We start from the raw sequence: 19586 nt of genomic DNA on the forward strand, positions 1-19586 counted from the left end.
TGCACTCTTTTCTGCAGATCTGAGTCATCTCACTGATGCCAGGCAGTTCTGCTTCTCCCAGCACTTCCTTGTCGTGTCCTCAGCTTCAAAAACAGAGTTAATGGAAAAACTATCATTGCTATCCAAATTCAGGGCAGTGTGGCAGGAGATATGTTGGCCAAAAATCTCCTCCAGCACATCAGTCATGAGAAAATCCTTCAAAACATGCCTGGAGCAGCCTTTCCCAACCGTGTGTACCTGTCCTTGTCCCATTCCTGAGGGCTGTGCCTGGCTGTGGACAGATTCCAGCAGAGGGGGCTCTGAAGCTGGTTAAAAACCAGGAGCCTTTCTGCTTGTGGAGTGGTAAAATTAAAAGAAGGAAGAGGAGGAAGGATGTTAAAAATATTATATGCATTTATCTCACTGCTTCCTCTGAGCTGGCAGCCTGGACAGTTTCTAGAGTAGCATTAATGAAAAAGCACAAAATTAAATGCTTGTTATAGTCACAGGCCCCAAAATCACCTCAGACACCACTTTTTCTCTACACCTATTGCTTGCTACCATGGTGGTTTTCTTTCATTTTTAAGTATTTTAAAGCCATTTACTGATCAAGGATTAATAATGTGCTTTTCACTTACATTTGGTATCAGAGCAGTGACTTTCCCAAGGTCACAGAGCAACCCAGCTGTGCCAGATGTTGGTTGTTCCTTAATACTTACAAAAGAGAGAACCTCTGCTTGTCTCTTTTTCTCCCCACATTCCTCTACAGGACTTTTTGGCACCTGTTTTGCCTCACTGACAGGGAATCTGCTTCTCCCATCACCTACCAGTCCACGACTTCTTGCACCAGCAGCTCCAATCTGCACAGGTTGCCTCCTCCCACCAGAGTGGGAGCTGAGAAGGTTTCTCTGGAGAATTCCACAGATCCAAGGGGAAAAATAATCTAGGAGGATGCAAATACAATTCTGGGGTAAAAAGACAAACAATTCTTAGAAGAAAAGCATCTTATCCAAACAGGGATTGCCAGAACAAAGTCCATATATAGCTTAAAAGCCACTGCAGCATCTTTGCAGGCAACTCTTTCCACTGTGGACGTGAAGTTTAATAAGCTTTTATTTCCAAGCCAGTACACAAAGAATTAGAAAGAAACCCAACAATTTAGTTGAACTGGAGTTAATCTAAATATCTAAATACTTAGTGAAGTCATCAGTCCTGCTTGCCAAGGCCTAAGGTACAACTTTCCAAGCTTTGCCACTCCATTCCATCTCAGTCCTAGTTCCAGCCACGACACCAGTGAGAAAAACACCCTTTAACAGAGGTCACCCTGCACAGGAGAGACTTAAAGCTACAGAAGTGCCTAATTGCTTTGTCTTCAATTTGCCTGTATTCAAAACCCCCTTAGAGACCAATTATTTGAATTTAAAAACGTTCCTCTTCCCCTCATCTTAAAAATGAAAACATGCCAGCAGGTAATTCCCATTTGTTGTGCAGAGAACAAGCAAAGGAGTGGGAAAACATCAGCATGAACAACACTGGGACACAGGGACCCTGCAGCAGATTTTTAAGAAGGCAAATATTTAAAGTACAGCTGCATTACCCGTTCTGCTGAGTTCTGTTGTGACTGAGTTCTTAAAAATATAATTATTTGGGGTAATTTGCAACTTAAGAGTAGCTGGAATTATCGAGTTTGTTTGGGTGTTGATGGGAGATCAACACACTTCAGCTTTGCAGGGGCAAGACAAAGCTCCTTTTCGCAGCAACAAACTCCACACAGAGTGAAGGAAGCTCCTTTTCAGTCCCCAGCTCCCCCCAGGTTTAACTCACCACACAGTGAACTGCAGTCGATCTACAAATGTTCCGTTTTTATTACAAAGTATGAAAGGCAGAAAATACTGTACCTAATACACAGGAGGCTGAAACTTAGAAAGAAGGTTAAAAAATCTGAATAAAACTACATAGGAAGCGGGAAATAGCATAAAAGAATGCAACATTCCACTTTCAAGCGAGTTCAGAAAATTGCCTTAAAATTTACAGAGTTTCAACAGTATGGTTCCATGACTCGGGTGTTAAAATCCATTGTAACAAACCCTTCTGTGTTTTCTCCATAAAAATAAAGGAATATAGGGACACTGCAGTTATCCATGTCAATGAATAGCAGGATAATAGGATTCCTCTAGGACAGGGGAGTAGCGAAGTTGCAGGTGGAGAAAAGGAGGACAGAAGTAAAACTACTATTGCTTTAACATACTTCAGTGAGAACAAAGAGTCAGGAATCTCATATGGGTGTTTGTACAATCATGCTACAAAGATTACACCTTCAGGAAGTTACCACAACGGGACTGTGAATGGGGAGAGCAGAAGGGAAAACACACATAAAAGTAAACATCTCCTACTCAGCTACTGGTAACAAAAATGCTTAAATTACATTTTACACCGCTAGCAACCCAAGTGGAAAAACAACAACAAAAAAAAAAGGTTCCTTTTAAATAGTAGATTTCTTAATTCCTATTTCCCAGGTTGTCAAGAAAAGCAACACATCTCTGCTCAGCTGCATTAGGACTCTGTCCTTCCCTGGTTCTTGCCTTTCTGCCTCGTTCAGATCCATCCTCAGCTCTAAGAGGGGGCTGGAGTCACATGTTTTGCCAACAGGATCCAAGGGATGAGAGCTGGACCACGGGCTTACAGATGCTCATGGCCACAATATTTTGTCAGGAAATAGTTTTTTTTTTTTTTTCTTCTTCATTTCATCAGGTTTTCTGAAAAGAAATAAACTTGATGGAAGCCACACAGATGATTTTTTTTTTTAAATTTAGTTTTACGACTGTGGAAATTCTTGCTTGATGCTGAGTATCAGAGGCTGCACAAAAGGCCACCAAGGTCCTTGGCAGACACAGCTGTCACCTGAAACAGGCAGCAGCAACTCTCAAAGTGTTTTTGGTCTCGCCTCTGGTGTCTGCCATGAATCACCAGATGAGCCTCCAGTGACTGGTATTTAGCTGTAATTTTAATTACTGCTTTTTTCTAGGGCTGGTGAAAGGTTCTAATCAGAAGTTCTGGAGATCTCTTCCTTAAAAAAATGAGTCAGGGGCATCCTAAACTCCCCTCCACATCCTTGAGGAAGAGACATTTCTGACTCCTCTGGGGTCAGCAGGGGATGTGCAGCTGCATCACAAAGTGCTCTTTAAGTGCCACAGACAATTCATTCCCTGGATTCTCTGCAAAGATCAAGAGAAAAGTGGGACAGAGTTGACAGTACCTGCCCATTCCATAACTGATTTTGGACACCTCCCTTCCATGTCCACTGGACAATAAAGACAGGCCTGCTCTGGAATATTGCTGTGAGAGCAGAAAGCAGGGAGTCCACGTCAGAGGGAGCTTGTGTTCACTGGCAGGATAACACAAGGTGGATTTGAGGTACTGGGACCACTTTGCTAACGAGCAGTGGGAAAACTAAACCCTCCAGGACTTTGATGGGACCATCAGTGTGGAACTGCTGAGCCAAGAGCTTGGCTGTGCTGCTGCTCATCCTTTTCAGTGTCTCTGGGAAAAGTTAAAACACCACTAACAAACCGAGGAGTTCAAGAATTTCAGCTTTATGGATTTAGGCAGCAGCTGCAGTCTTTCTCTCACGAAAATAAGTTACCCAAATAATCCAGCTACATCCTTACAAAACCAACCTGTCACTGCTGCCACTGTGTTCAGATGGTGGAAAAGGGGATTCCCAAACACCATCAGGTTCCTAAGGAAAAGGGACTCTCGGGGTGACACCAGCACTGCAACCCTTGGGTTGGTCTTACAGGATGGTGTCAAGCCCAGAACATGAAGCTTCAGTTTAACATTTACAGTCTTGTCAAGTGCTCATGTTTTTGGTTTTCAGTAGAAACAAATGAGGGTCCACTCTGACCACAGCTCAGGATTTTGGTGGCTGTTGTATTTAACATTTTCTACACAACACAGACAAACTCCTACCATAAAAGGCCTGAGGAAAAGATGACTCTCCTCCTAATCCTACCAAAAATATACTTGTTAAAGTGCCATCTGCAAGAGAACAAAACTGACACACTCAGCTCTTCATTTACATCTCAAACAAGCCCGAGCACATCTGTGAATTCCGTACATGGGACCCCTCCCCTCACCTGGGCTCTGCACTGAGCTACACTCCAGACTGATGCAGCTTTCTCACTGCACCACCAGGCAAAAATAGAGCTTTTTACTATTATCCAGAACATTCAGGAGAGTAATTACAGCTAAGTTTTGAAAGGATCATTAACTTTGACTTATGAGAGGCAATGCCTCCCCCGTTAAGCACATTTCAAGGTTCCATAAGGAACAACCTGTATTATCAGTCTCCTTTCGTAGCACTCGAAACCACCGTGTTTTCTTTCTAAATAGATTGTCAAAGCACTCAAATCCTTGCCTTTTAAATCCCTGCACACAGAAGTACAGTTCCCAGAGATGCAAGCTCCCTTAGCCCACCTCATTTAGACAATTAACAGAGCTGCCACCACACCACACACAGTTCCACATCCACCTTGTTGGCTGCAGGTCTTCACCTCACTAACGAGTTTTACATCATCAAGATCCCACCCTGGCTGAGAGCCAACAGGTTGCCCACACCAGAGTAGGAATCTGTGGAAAGCTTGGTTTAGAAAAGAACATAACAACCAAACAATAGTTTAGTATCTTGGATTAACCCCCCTGGAGAAGTGACACACAACTACTTAAGTCAGAGAGGGAAGTATTTCTGTCCCAGATCAGGCTGGCCTGGACCAACACCAGCACGTGCTTTTCTGCTTTGCTCACTCCTTCCTTAATGCTACTTTATACTCAAAAGATATGAGGCATTTGCAAGCAGTTGTTCTGCATTCTCTGCTTATGCACCAAATAATTGAAATTAAATACAAAATTATTTCTTTTTATAAACTTTGGGGAAAAATAATGATTACGGGGGGTTTACACCCAATCTAATCGAATGTTAGGCAGGTGAAATGTGATAAACTGTATGTTCTTCCAGTGATAAGTCTCAGGGTTTATTTTATCTTGCAGATGAACCTGAACCAGAGCATTCCCTACCCTGCCACTGTCAGCAGGTGCTGGCAAAAGGGCACCAAAGTCTCTCCCTTCCTTGTCTATATGGAAGTGCCATTTGCACTACAGAACATCTCACCCATGAGGATTTTCATGTCTTTTCAGTCATTAACCTTTCAAGTGACTTCTTTGAAGCTATTTTAAGTATCATTTCCCTGTGCCCAAACAGTCTCTAGTGATTTAAAATGTAATTTCATGTGAAGAATGACAATGGATTATGCCCAAAGCAATATGCTGGAGATCCAGAAGGTATCCCAACTGGCTAAACAAACAGGATATAGGCTTTATTTAGAACCCACTGGAGCCTACAAGATTCCTTCACTTGCCTTTGACAAGTTTGGAATAAGCACCCAATTCCACAAATAGACTTCAAGCAGTTTTATGGATGGAGAACTGACACTGGATCCTCTTCAGGTCCCTAACAGGATTGTTTTCCAACAGAAGGAGAATCTACCTGGCTATTCACACTGGGTCCCTTTATACCAGCTCTCTTCTCATCATCTTAGTGTAACACATTTTATTCCTCTGGGAATAAACTGCCTTTGTCCTTTAGTGTAGCCTATGGAGTCTTTTAGTGACTTCACTTCCAACTAAATTATCTTATAGCTTTTTTAAAGCATAATACAATTATAAAAGATGCATTTTTCAGCTAAGCAAGAGAAACATTCATCTCTGACTCGTGCAGAAAGGGGGCACAGAAGGTCCTAATGTTGCAGGTACTTCCCTCTTGGTAACACAGCATGTTATCCCTAGCACTTGTAATTAAACAATGCATGACAAGCCTGTATTTCAGATGAGTCCTAAAGCTGTGAATGCCATTAGATGCTCCTGCACAGAAAATCCTAATTTTCACTTCACTCTGTAGAAGCATTTTCCAGTTTCTGAGGAAGTGCTGCTGTAAAAAGTGGTAATTAATTGTTTGGCTAACACTGCTCTGACATCTTGCTGAAACCTGTCTGTGGAACACACCACTCCCAGCACTGCTGCTCGTAAGAAAAACTGACCTGCAAGTCAAAAGAAGCTTTGTCAGAAATCCCACAACTGAACACAGAGTGTCACTGACACAGCGTGAGCTGGAACTGTGTGAGAGTCTCGTGGTTCTCTGAGATCAAAAGCAGTGATGGACTAAAGCTGTCCCTAATGAATTCCTATCAAATTCCTGAGGCAATGCTTTTCTGAGCTCCAGGGTGAGAAGCTGCCTGCAGAAGGGTATTTCTGCCTGCCCAGAATGACAAACCCTTGCAGATTCTGTTCTGGGTTTGACAGTGTTCCCAGTGTCAGCCTCACTGCTCCACAGCAATCACTTTCCCAACTTGCCTTTCCTGCACAAACTGACAGGATCCAGGTTTGCCAGTGTCCTACTATTTATAAACTGCCTCCAGTTGCAGGTGAATACTCATTAGGTGGAAAGACAATTCTGATAGTTTCTGACATTTACATGGAAACTGGGCTGCACACCCTTCCAGACCAGCTCTGGCTGTCATGTCTTCATTTGGAGAGCACTGCAGAGCTTTTATCCCAGTACCTGTGTTATATTAAGACTTCAACAAAGATTTTTATCTTGCCTAATCCACTCAGCTCTGATCGAGAAGTATTAATGTAGAGCAATCCACTATTCCAAAGAGCAGCCCTCGGGCACATCCCCAGAAGTCAGGAGAGGATGACAAGTGCCAAACCTTGGTCTCAGTGGCACAGTTTCTTTCCTTCTAAATCCACCTTTGTGCATTGCATTAGGGAATGATTTCTTTCAGAGAGAGCTTTCTGTTGGATAGCAGAGCAGCTTTTCTGACCCATCTCGCTCACTCAACAAGACCTGACAGTACAAAGCAAACACACTTCACAAAAACATTGCTCTGCACTCCCTTCAAGACCTCCCAGAACACAGGCCAAGCACAAAGAAGCTCCAAGGTACAGGCTAACCACAAAACCCTGCTCAGGTTATTTGCCAATCAAGCAAGCTACAAAGTGTGAAACCATTTTATTTTGGTTTAGATAGGAAGTCTTCCGAGGGGAAATCATTTGACTGGAAGTGCCAACCCCAAGTCCATTACAAACACATTTTTTTTCAGGAGTTGTTACCTCCTGGGAGCTTATGTCATGCATGGATCTTCTTTCTGCTACCTACCACCGTTCTGTGTGCTAACACAACTGCAGGGTACACACAAACTCAGTTCTAATTTAAAAATAAGGCCTACCATAGTAACAACTGCCTTGAGCATCAGAAAAGTGTAAAGAAATTGTGCAACAAGTACTTGTACTTCACAGCACCAGGAAATTCTGCCCAGGTCACCAGGTACAGGGAGCCAAGGCAACAGTTAGTTCTGGCAGGCCTTTACTGCCAGGGAGCCTGAAGTGTTACTGTGGTTTGTATCCATGAACAGGTCCTGCTGTGGGCACGTGGAAGTGGATCACATATCAAAAGTAAGAATTAGGGAGAAAAACCTTACTCAATAGAAAGTTAGCCCAATATATAAAAAACATACAAACGTTTAAACAGTTTAGAGGCAGCAACAACAGGAATGATAAAGATTCCTGCCAAGGTGGCTGTTACATCAATGTCTTTTTTCCCCCCACCTTGTTTTGCACCTGCATCTATTAAACTGGTTGATGTGCTGCCCCAGCTGGCTGACAAACACATGGACGTATGCAGCAACTTAAAAGCCTGCAAGCTTATTAATACAGTCAACAAACAAATATACAGAACTTTTACTGAGGGAAAAAGAATTCGACAAGAAAACCAGAACCCAGAAGGTCCAAGAGGCTCAGCACGTCTCTGCATTTTAGAGTCTTGAGAGACAGGAGAGGCCTGCCATCGATTCTTGTAACAGTTCCGTGTAACAGTAGATGCAAAGCAACAACAGATACTGGCCACTTGACTGGTGGTGTTCTTACTTTAGAGGGGAGGGGAATGAGACAGCCCTGCCTCAGTGGGGCATGGAGCAGCAGAGTTAGACCCTCAGGATCTCCAGGCAGTTGTTGTAGCAGATGGCTATCCAGTCTGGCTGGGTGGATGCCCACTGTACATTGTTGATCTCTCCCTCTGCTGTGTAGGCCAGGATCGGGTCCTCGATGGCACGAGGCATCTGCTGGATGTCCCAGATGAGAGCCTGGTGATCATCAGCTGCACGGGGAGAGAAGGTTGGGGGTAGAGTCACAGTGTAACAACATCTCCACATGTGGCTACCAAGGCTTATAGCCCAAGAGGCCAGATAGGACATGGCTGTTGCAGCCCTGATCCATATTCCAGCCAGAAATACAGCCAACAAAACACACTTGGATCATTATACATTATCCAGGACAGAGCTGAGAGACAAAAGATCAGTGGAACTCACAATAGCTGAAAACATTTAAGAACTGGACTGCAAAAAACCTAAGGAGCATTAATAAATAGGGTTAGCCAGAGCAGATGCAGTTTGGGCACTTGGGCTCATGACCTCCATACCATAAAACTCCAGTGGTGCCTATTTCCGTAAAAATTTAGGAAAGTCACTAATAAACAGCTTCTAAAGTGCAATTATTCTTTAGCAAAAAGCAGGCAGAGAACTGCATAACCTTTTGGAGGGAGAGGATTTTGCAAATGCAGTGAAAGACTCAGATTCCCCTGTAAGATCACACTCACCTGCTGTGCAGATGTGGCAGGAGGAATGAGGTGCCCAAGCAATTCCATTTACACATGCTCTGTGGTTGTTTAACCTGGCTACAGGAGTGCAGGGAACTCTCACATCTAGAATCACAACCTTCAGAAACAAAACACAACTGAATTAATAGATTTTTATTAATTATTAATTTAAAAAGATAGATTCAATAAATCTTTAACTGCATAAATAATTTAAAAATAATTTTAAATAATTTAAAAGTATTTTTTAATATTTAAAAATATTTAAATAGTCTTAAAGCAATTTTTAATATTTAAAAAACATTTTTTAGAAATTTTTTCAAAAAACTAAGTATTTTGAGCTCAGGCTATAAATATGGCTCTTTCCTAAAGGATTCAGCTGGCAAGCAGATACTGTTCCCAAAGAAAAGCTTCTGGAGGGTCAGTGTGTTGTGTGTCTCAAAAGGACTCAGATCTCACAGGGGGTTTGTGAGTTATGCCACAAATTGTGGCAAACAAATTGTGCTTCCCTTAAGCAGCACAGGTGACAAACTAAACACTGAGCTGGGAAAGAACAAGGTGACTAAAACTTTATGTGAAAATTATTGCCCAGCTGCTCACAGTCTCCTCTGAAATATATATGAGCCTTAAAGTTTATAATGCCAAAGCCACTTCTTTAACTCCTTAGTGCACTAAGAACTGGTCCTTAATCTGCCACTGCCAGCTTGTTCTCAAGTTGTGCCAGGGGAGGTTTAGGTTGGAGATTAGGAAGAATTTCTTTGCAGAGAGGGTGCTCAGCCATTGGAATGGGCTGCCCAGGGGAGGGGTGGATTCTCCATCCCTGGAGGTGTTTAAGGACAGACTGGATGTGGCATCAGTGCCATGGGCTGGGAACCACAGCGGGGTTGGATCAAGGGTTGGACTTGATGATCTTGGAGGTCCCTTCCAACCCAGCTGATTCTGTGATTCTATGAACTATGAAATAATACCCAGCCACAAAAGTCCCAACTGCAGCACCTACAGGAGAGGAGCTGGTGCCTCACCTCCATCCCATCCATGGCCATCGTGGCAAGATAGTTGGGATCCTGCTTATTCCAGCAGAGCCGGAGCAGGGGGTGGTGCTGGGGGTCCTCGTAGATGATGGTGCTGTGCTCCAGGTGACGCAGGTCAAACATCCTCACGGAGCCGTCCGCTCCCACCGAGGCAAACATGTCCCTGCCTCCCCCTGCCCGGCTGAAGGCGATGTCATACACCTGCACACAGACACACACAGCTCCAGACAGCACAGGGCCTCCCCACTCCCAGCAAAAATCACCTGATGGACGGGCAGCACAGCCACTTGTGACCCGTTCTGCCAAAGACTTCATGTTCCCAGCAAGTTTTCAGCTGCTGCGTTTGCCAAAAGGAGGAAAAAAAGCCCCCACTTACACATATGTTTACGTTATTAAATTAAATTTAAATAAATTGGTCTATCCACCGCAGAACACTCTGAAATAAGTCACAGGAGTTGATGCACATCCTCACTCAGCGCTGCAACAGCAGCTCAGCAGCCCTGAGGGGCAAGACTCCCTATCCCCAAATAAGGAACACCCCTAGTCCAACCTGAGTGACCCATCTGTAGTGGAGAGGGCACCTTCCAATCCAACCTTTATTAAATTTAAATAAATTTAATTTAGTATCGTTCACTGAAACTAAAATGTATCAATTTCCCAGACTCGGATTTTTTATATTATTGTTGAAAATTGATATATGATGTTATTTATATTATTGCATATGAATATTAATAGGTTAAAATGGGAGAATCTTGCAAGTTGTTTATTGCCTTTGATGTACAGCTGATTTCAAGTCCAGTTTGGTGTTTTATCTCATTTGCCTAAAATATTCTGGAGCATAACCTGGTAAAACAAGAGCTCCAGTCCAGAGTCTATGATGAGTAAAAAGAGTAGTTTCAATTGCCAATAGCATTTAAGTACTCAAAACTGTATAACTTAACATTAGATAAATGATCTTTTCAGACCATTACATTTTGCAAGAAAAAAGAGAAAAATGGAAAAGTTCTGTTCCTTTTCTACTGCTTTAAGAAGAGTCAATGCCAACAATCAAAAACTCCCATCACCTCTTTGTCATGTGCAATAAGCTGGGTCTTCACGTGGCCAGAGACCAAATTTACTCTTCCCAGAACCTGTCCTGTCTCCAGACCCCAAATAGTGCAGGTTGTGTCAATACTTGAGGTACCTGAAATAAAAAAAGCTTCTGTTAGCAAAACTGATATTATCCCAAATGATTTAATCAATGCCTGGATTAATGTAATATCCCCCAACATCTACAGATCAAAATAGCCACGAGAATAGAATTAAACCCAAGAATGTCAAACAGCCAACAGCCCTCCTTGCATTTCAATGACCCAAACCTTTTAGCTGCAGGAACAGCCTTCCACACAGGAATAAAGGGTAAATAGCTCATGTCTGCTTCAATCTATTTGGAAGCCTGATGCAAGTCTGAGATGAACTTTCCCATCCTGCCCATCTCATGTGCATGCCAAAACCAAAATTCAATCAGTGTTGTGATAGCGTGTTATTATTAATTGATTGTTGCTCTGGACTGAAGGTGGGGTTTGCAGTAAAGCTCTTAAGAGATGAGAGATGGAACACACAAAAAATAAATCATGTAGTAAATAATTACTAAGACATATTATCACTGTTAATCTCTGGGCAAATCCCCCCTGACATAAATGGCTGTTCTCTTCTGGGAAACAAACCTCTGGATCAGTCATCTTGGATTCACAATTTGTCCCACAGGCTATAATTAAACCTTAAACGTTCAGCCCCCTCCTCCAACTGAATTAAGGGCTCCTGGCTCTCCTGCTGCTGCTGAAATGGCTTCACAAAACGCAAAGCTTGGTCTATCCACCGCAGAACACTCTGAAATAAGTCATAGGAGTTGATGCACATCCTCATTCAGCGCTGCAACAGCAGCTCAGCAGCCCTGAGGGGCAAGACTCCCTGTCCCCAAATAAGGAACACCCCTAGTCCAACCTGAGTGACCCATCTGTAGTGGAGAGGGCACCTTCCAATCCAAAGAAATAAAAAAAGTCTCCATGAGGTGATAATTTTAATTTTTTAAAACACTTTAACCCGAGACAATGGCAGTTTCTATGATGCAGCAGTTGGTCCATGGGTTAGTCACCACATTAACTGGTCACAAAGTCACAGCTCAGACTCCACCAGACTAAATTCGGTGGTGTGCTGAAAAGGCAGCATTCTCTCAGTCTCACCCAGCAGGTAAGGATCCACTTCATTCCAGTCAAATGAAGTCAGAGGAGCACAGAAATCTGAGTTCTTGTTGTTGTTCAGCAAACATTCCAGCCGGGTCTCGGTTTCACCCACCTCGAGAGAAAATGAAATGTATCTGACTTAAACAGCAACATCACCTGACTTGTTCCACTGGCACAAAACATGGGGAGTTAATCCTGGGTTTTTTCCTCTCAGCTTTACATCCTAAAGCTCTGGAAAACACAACCATCATCTCCAACTTCAATAAGTTGATTAAAGCAGCGACTACCGTGATACTTTTGCTTCTCCTACAGGCTTGGTACTTAGTCACATTATTGCAGCAAAGAAAATCTTGAATGAAAATGAGATCAATATGCAACACAACTGATGCCATGGTCCATCTTTTCCTAGGGAGGATTTACTCACCCTCCACACTCGCAGGTAGTCCCCACTGGTGGCCAGCAGGTCTGGATAGACTCCCTTGGTGTCTGGGATCCACATCAGCTTTGTGGTGGGGTAGGGGTGATCAAAGGTGTTCCTGCAGATGAATTCTGAGCTCTCTTCGTCCAAACCAACGAGCTGCACCTGTGAGCAACCAGATTTAAAAGAAAGCATTTTACCAAAACATTAATTTCTAATGAGAGCATTAAGACTGAGTGTGTTTCAGGACACCTTCTGTCACCTCAAGGACAATACAGAAGGAATCTCAGGTAATGGAATGAGAAATCATGAAGGCTTTGCTTCCTGGCTGGGACATGTCAGCAAAGTGAAGTATCCACCACCAGACAGTGGTGTGCTTTGAAGAGATAACCCCAAACAAACTGAAATCCAGTCCTAAAGGATTAAAGACCACCCTTCTCTTTTTCACATTGCAAAGCCCAGTTTAAGTCACAGACTTCAAGTGCACAAACGTTATTCTGACTCTGATGCTGACAGTGTCATCCTCAGGGAGCAGAACAAGCTGCAGTTTGCACAATTAAAGTCCAAATCATGGAATTCTTGGCCATAACCCTGCAGGTTGTGATGGATCACGGCAGTTTTCATGAATGTTTCATGATGTTTTTTCAACATCACACAACCCAAAACGTTCTGTCACAAGTGCATGAAATTAAGACTCAGATAAATCACATCAGAGAGTCAGAAAGTAAAACAGAATTCAAACCTTAAAAAAAAATATTGGGAAGCTAAAATAATTACTCAATTCAAATGTTTTGTATGAAAAGACCAAGAAAGCAGGTCTGCTGCGAGATTCTACACGACTGAGTTCCAAATGAGTATTTTTGCCCAGTGATGTGACAGTGGGAAGGGCCAAACTTGCCCCGCTGCGAGAGTGCTGCAAGACACAGCAAACAAGAAACCATCTCCACGCAGCCTGGTCATGACAACACCTGAAGTAATGCCTGAGGTCCCAGACATGATGTTATTAGAAAAATATTGACATGTCAGAAAGCGTTCAGAGAACAAACGGTGCTGGGAGGACGAGTTGAACCTGCAGTGAGGACGGGAGCCAAACAGGATGAAAGTCCCACTGTGTGAAATGCTGCCCAAACACAAACATTGTGGGGACGACTCACTACAATTACTGTGTAAGCTGCTCCCAGTAGGAACTTCCTAGTACTTTCCACACAGCAGCTTCCTCCTGGCTTAATGGACTTTTTCAGAGATGTTTATCTGGAAAAACCCTAAATATTCTGGGATAAGTAATGTGGTTAATGAAGCACATATTTAACTAGATTGGAAATCTACCATATTTTTTCCCCACCCAATGAAAAACCAGAAATGTTTCAGTGGATCTTTAATATTTGCAGTTTTATGAGCCCATTTAGAGATGCTCTTAAATGCCCCACCACAATGAGAAGCTCCATCCTTTCCATCCCATAACAAACACTAGAAGATATATCCAAGTATGCTCCTAAAACCCGTGCTTTCTGCCTTGCCCTCTCTTTATTACAACTGCTCCTTATTATCCTTCACACTCCAGCATAAATCAGTCAAAAAAATCTCCCTGACTTCTGAAGTGATTGACAAATAGCTTTCTAACTCCTTGAGGGATCAGAAATACTAAGCGGATTTTACAAAGGAAGCAAATTGTCCTTGGTGATAGAAAATCTTGTGGCAAGGTCAGGATCAGAAGACAAACGACCTCTAATCATTTCTCCTTTGCTTATGCTGTTTGCAGCTCAACACCAGTGTATTAAGCCCACACAAAGCAATCAACATCCTCATCACCAGAAGCAAATCTCAAACCAGCAAAGGGCCCACTTTCACTGGGGTGATGGAGATATTCCTGCACTGCATATTCACGTTTAACCCTTTCTGAGACTGAAGGAAAAGCAATGCAGCACCACAGGATCTCTGAGCCTTGACACCTCTGGGTGCAGGCTGGGTTAGAGAACACAAACTGCGTTGTCAACATCAGAGCTCCTGCCCCTGCTGCAGGTCAGGTGTGAGACTGGAACTGGCAGTAACTCCAAGCAGGAGGCACTGGAGGCAGGAGCAGGAATTCTGCTGGAGGAGATCCATTCTTCCCAAGCTCAGCATATTCAAAGCTGTGACTCTTCTCTTTGGACTTGATCACATCCAGTGATTACAGAATCCCTCCACTCATCCCCTTGTGCAGGCTGGAACCATGGAATGATTTCCAGGATGCTGATTTTATTAGAGCCCTCTGTGTCCCCTCTGTGAGGCAAGGTTTGCTGCTGCACAAGGGAGGGCCTGAGGTCCAGCCCAGATAAAACTGAGGTGATGCTAAGGAAAAAGTCCCTGTCATTGTATCCCTGGAGACAATCTGAACCATTCTGCATCTCCCTGTAACTCATTCCCTGAGAAAACAAGGACCAGTGTGTTTGATCTCCACTAGTTTTGCAATTATGCCACGACAGTAGCTGGGAATGCAAAATATTTATTTGTTCCTCCAATACATCAAGATATGCTAAAACTGGATGTGGATTTTGCTATCGTAATCCAAGTCTTTATCAGCATAAAGCTTAATTGCAACAGTGCATCTGAGCAATAAAGTGCCTTTAATCAGCATTCCTTAACTTCTGAAAAAAATCACGTCTCCAACATAAATCAGGCACAGAACTAAACAGTGCAGAATTTGGTAACAGCTTCTTTTTCTTACATGGTTTGAGGAACAGTGAAGTAAGTTCTCAGTACTTTAGGAAAACCCCAAAACTACAACACCTTAATCCAATTAGTAACTACCAAGATGACATTTCACAATTACTTTAGGGTCATGTACAATCAGAAAGATGTCACTGCACCAATTAATCTTCAATGTGCAATCAATCTTTCTCTGCAATGCTCAATCTTACAGAACAAGTGACCTTCTGGCAAAACAACCCCCCTGAACCCTCTGTGGTTCTGTCTGGGAAAAGCTGGCAATCTGGGAAGCATCTGGTCAAAACCTGTCTGTCCACTCCAGTGATGGGAGCACACACTGGACAGCACAGTCCCTGCCTTCTAAACTGGGCTCCAGTTTGGTCTTGCACAGAGACCCAAAATCAGCCTTTCCTGATGTTTTCCACAGGTCATTCCTGATCCAAGAAGCCAGAGCCAGGAGCCTGTGGAACATTTTAAACGGTGAGACCTGTGAACACCTCCATTCCCTCCCATCACACCAGTGATCCAGGAGGGATTAGAAAGCCTGACAGCGGTTCCCCAACCCAAGAAGTTCAGGAAACACCACCTCAAATTGTTTAATTCCTCCAACTGGAGCAAGGCATCTCGCTTCTTGTACCAGTGATTCCATCAGCAAAGGTGCTCAAGCTGAAACAAAACTCCTCTGGGGTTCAAACAGTTCTTGGCAAACAACTTCAGGCTGTGCCATCCAGCCCTTAGAGTGAGGGTTCACGGGGGCTGGAGGTGTCTGGGAATTGGGGATAGCAGGGAATTAGGGTTTAGCAGCCAATACATTTGAGTTCCCCTCAAAGCAGAGGTGTAAACAGCCATTTTATGTAACCTGTGGGTGCTTCAAACTCTGGTAATTACTACAGAAACAGAAAATCAGAGACAAACAAGAAAAAAAATTCTCTCTTTCCCTGTAATTCCCTCCCAGTGAGCACTTCTACTGCAACAAACATCTGGACATTAAGTCTTTTTAAAAGCACCTTTTTAAAACAAACCCTAAATCAGAAGAGTAATAAGGAAAAGGTATATTCACTGACTTGGTTAGACTTTAAGCAAGCTAGGCTATTCCAGACTATTTTTGTTAATAAGGAAGAAAGGCAGTTATTTGGAACAAACCATTGCAACATCAGGAACAGAAACGTAACTGGGACCTTGTCAGTGCAAAGAGAAAGCTGAAATGAAAATCAGTTTTCATTATCCTTTTAATTAGTGCCAACTGTACCTATAAGTGTGTTTTGATGTCAGAAGCTGCAATATCAACCATCTCAACCGTGAAGGGCAAATTATACGCAGAAGGACAAAACTTCACACACACTCTGCAAAAATCTTAAATTTCTGTTAAGCCCAGAAGTCAGGCTGTAAAACCAACTGCTCCAGGCCCTTTGGAGCACAGTGGAATATTTAAATAGGGAAGCTTCAGTTCTTTCCCTTTGCTCCTTTAGGTACAGCACTAACACAGACAGAAGCTGAAAGAGTTTACAACTTGTGTGCAGGTAGCACAGCCCTACCTGTGCCTGTCCAAGAGTTCCCAATCTGGAGCATGAAACTATTCCCTGGATGTTTCATCACCCTCTGAAGGACTCAGCAAAGCTGTGAGAGTCATAGCAAGGCAGCATAACGACAGTGCAGGGAAACACCACTCCCGGGAGTGTTCTGGTCCCCAAAGTAAAGGAGACAACATCAAAACACTGAGCAATAACAACACTTTCAATTAGCCAAGACGACTCCCTGTTAACTGCCTTCATACAAAAAGCATCAAACAAGAAATCCCCAAAAGAAAGAAAAAAAAAATCACTCTGAAATATCAGAGACACAGCAAAGTGAAGGTTATGTTCACTGCATTTATTGTCCAGGTTTAATTTTTAATCATACACCATCCCTCCTTCTCCAGCAGCAGCATCCAGACTCATCTCATCCTCACACAATTAGTTTCCAGCTCTTTACACCACTCAGGCCTCACAGCATGTGGTGCTTCTGTGGACTGAAGTCAACAGAATCGTTATTCCTGGAGCTCAGAGGTCAAGAGAAGCCCTGGGGAATATTTACAGACAGCAATAATTTACATAGTCCTACACAATTTCTGTCTGCTACAACTGTGAGTGTGAAGGGCAGAAGGGAGGGGGTTGACTCAGCTGCTTTACACTTGAAGCCTGAGCTGAAAAGCAGATCTGATCTCACTGAGACTGAGAGCAACCCCAGGGAATGCTCCAAACTTAAAGAGAAGGCAGCATAAATGTATATCCCCTATTAACCAATGCTGCCACCTCTAAACAACAAGCTGTTGGCAGATTTGCTATTTTACCTCCTCAGATCACAGACTACAAAAACATTTTCAAGCTGGTCTTTAAACAAAAGGAAAGTTTTCAGGCCTGTCCCCAGCAGCACTCCCAGAAGCACAAGGCTCACCAGGAAAGGGAGACAACTCACCAACAGAGCTCACACTGCCTGAACCACAACGTGCTCAGCAAAGGGCAGTGACTGAACCACCCTGAGAGATGTCACCCCTGTCCCTCCCTCATTACACCCCTGCACAGAGCCCAGTCCCCAACTTTCTGACAGGATTTGCCACAACCTCCATTAAACCCCTTGACAAAGCCACGTGATATAAACACATAAAACCATGGGCAAGACCCTCAGTGTCATACAAATGTCTGGATGCTCTGTAACTTCATCCATCTCCTCATCCCTCTTTTATTTCTATGATTCATTACACCAGATTAGCACCCTAAACTGTGCTCAGAGGTGACTGCATTGAGTGTTCTGAGAGGAGGACACAGCCTCTATTGCCTGTGTGAGGTTCCCCTGAAACACTGAAAATACAATCTCATGCCTCATTACACCCTTGTTCTCAGGGAAAAGTGCTGAGGAATCACTGAAAGTGGTTTATATACTTCTGAAAAAAAGTTATCACACAGGAGTCCCCGACAGCAAGAAGTACAACGGGAACAGCACATTCCCAACACAGCCTGAGACTCTCCGAGAGCTGGGGCTGGAAGGGACCTCTGGAGATCATCCAGTCCAACCCCACTGCCCAGGCAGGGTCACCTGGAGCAGGTGACACAGGGAAGTGATCTGGGGGGGTGGGTTTGGAATGTTTCCAGAGAGGGAGATTCACACCCTCCCTGAGCATCCTGTTCCAGTGCTCTGCCACCCTCCATGGGAAGAAGTTCTTCCACATGTTAAAAGTCGAATTTCCTTATATATATATGTATATATACATATACAAACAACAAACTTTAGTCCTGGCCACGAGCTTTCTCTAACACGAACGAACAAAAAGCCAGCTATGCCCCAGCCAGGCGACCTTCTCCCCTTCCTCCAGCAGCAGCACCCAGCCTCACCTCACCCTCACACCTTCCCCTTCCAGCCCTTTGCACCGCACAGACCTCGCAGCACGCGGTGCCTACGTGACTCAAACCACCACCATCGCTGTTCCCGGAGCTCAGGGGCCAACCCCAGCCCTGCAGCAAGCAGCGTTACCCCAAAACCCAGCAGCACCATCATCCCCAAACCCAGCAGCACCATCATCCCCAAACCCAGCAGCACCATCATCCCCAAACCCAGCAGCACCATCATCCCAAAACCCAGCAGCACCATCATCCCAAAACCCAGCAGCACCATCATCCCAAAACCCAGCAGCACCATCATCCCAAAACCCAGCAGCACCATCATCCCAAAACCCAGCACCATCATCCCAAAACTCAGCAGCACCATCATCCCAAAACCCAGCAGCACCATCCCCAAACCCAGCAGCACCCCAGGGTCCCATCAGCAGGGAGGAGACCACCCTGGGTCTGGTGCATCCCCTGCCCCTCGGGGGGCACCTGAGGGCTCTGGGGGTGCCCAGGCGCCCCCCGACCCCGGGATGAGGAGGGTCTCCCCCTTCTGCCCCCGTGCCCGTCCCCCCACCTTGTTGTTGTACTCCTCCACGAAGCTGCCCAGCGCCAGGCGGAACCGCTTGTCGGGCCGGACGCTCCAGTTCATGGCGTACACGGTCCAGGGCGCCTCATACTTGTAGATCTCCTTCCGCTTCCCGTGCAGCGACATGGCTGGGCCGGGGGGCTGCCCCCGGCTGGGGGAGCGGGGCGGCGGCGCGGGGGCTCAGTGGGGGAGGCCCGGCCCGGCCCCCGCGGCGGCGGCGGGAGCGGGGCAGGCTCGGCACGGCCCGGAGTGGCGGGGCAGGCTGGGTTGGGCTGGGCTGGGCTGGGTCCCGGTCGGCTCCCGGAGCCGGTCCCGCTGTGGCCCCGGCGGCGGCGCTGAGCCCGTTCGGGACTCGGCCCCTCACACAACGGGAGCGGAAGCCACGCGGGGAGCCCCGCCCACTTCACGTCGGTTGGCTGCCCTTCCTGTCATTCAGAGCGGAGGATGCGCCTATTGGTTGTTTCACCCGTCTGTTCGGCCCGCTTCGGTTTGCTATTGGTTGCTTTGCCCTTCATTCAGAACAGGCGCTCACGCTCCGGCCGGGGTGACCTATGGCTGCCCTGGGCCCCGCCCTTCAGGGGCGGGGGCGCGCATTCTCG

At 45.0% G+C, this 19586-nt stretch overlaps 1 protein-coding gene across 1 annotated transcript; it reads right to left on the reverse strand.

Moving 5' to 3' along the window:
* Positions 1 to 1820: 1820 nt before the first annotated feature.
* DCAF7 (DDB1 and CUL4 associated factor 7) lies at positions 1821 to 19356 on the reverse strand. The gene is made up of 7 exons (XM_064636771.1): positions 18976 to 19356; positions 12361 to 12519; positions 11937 to 12048; positions 10779 to 10897; positions 9706 to 9915; positions 8687 to 8804; positions 1821 to 8188 (listed from the first exon to the last, which is right to left on the reverse strand). Exons 1-7 carry the CDS (start codon positions 19111 to 19113, stop codon positions 8016 to 8018), a joined length of 1029 nt encoding a protein of 342 aa, XP_064492841.1. The 5' UTR covers positions 19114 to 19356; the 3' UTR covers positions 1821 to 8015.
* Between the last annotated feature and the right edge of the window lie 230 nt (positions 19357 to 19586).

This window comes from Pseudopipra pipra, chromosome 26 (assembly GCF_036250125.1).
Source record: "Pseudopipra pipra isolate bDixPip1 chromosome 26, bDixPip1.hap1, whole genome shotgun sequence".
Lineage (NCBI taxonomy): Eukaryota > Metazoa > Chordata > Aves > Passeriformes > Pipridae > Pseudopipra > Pseudopipra pipra.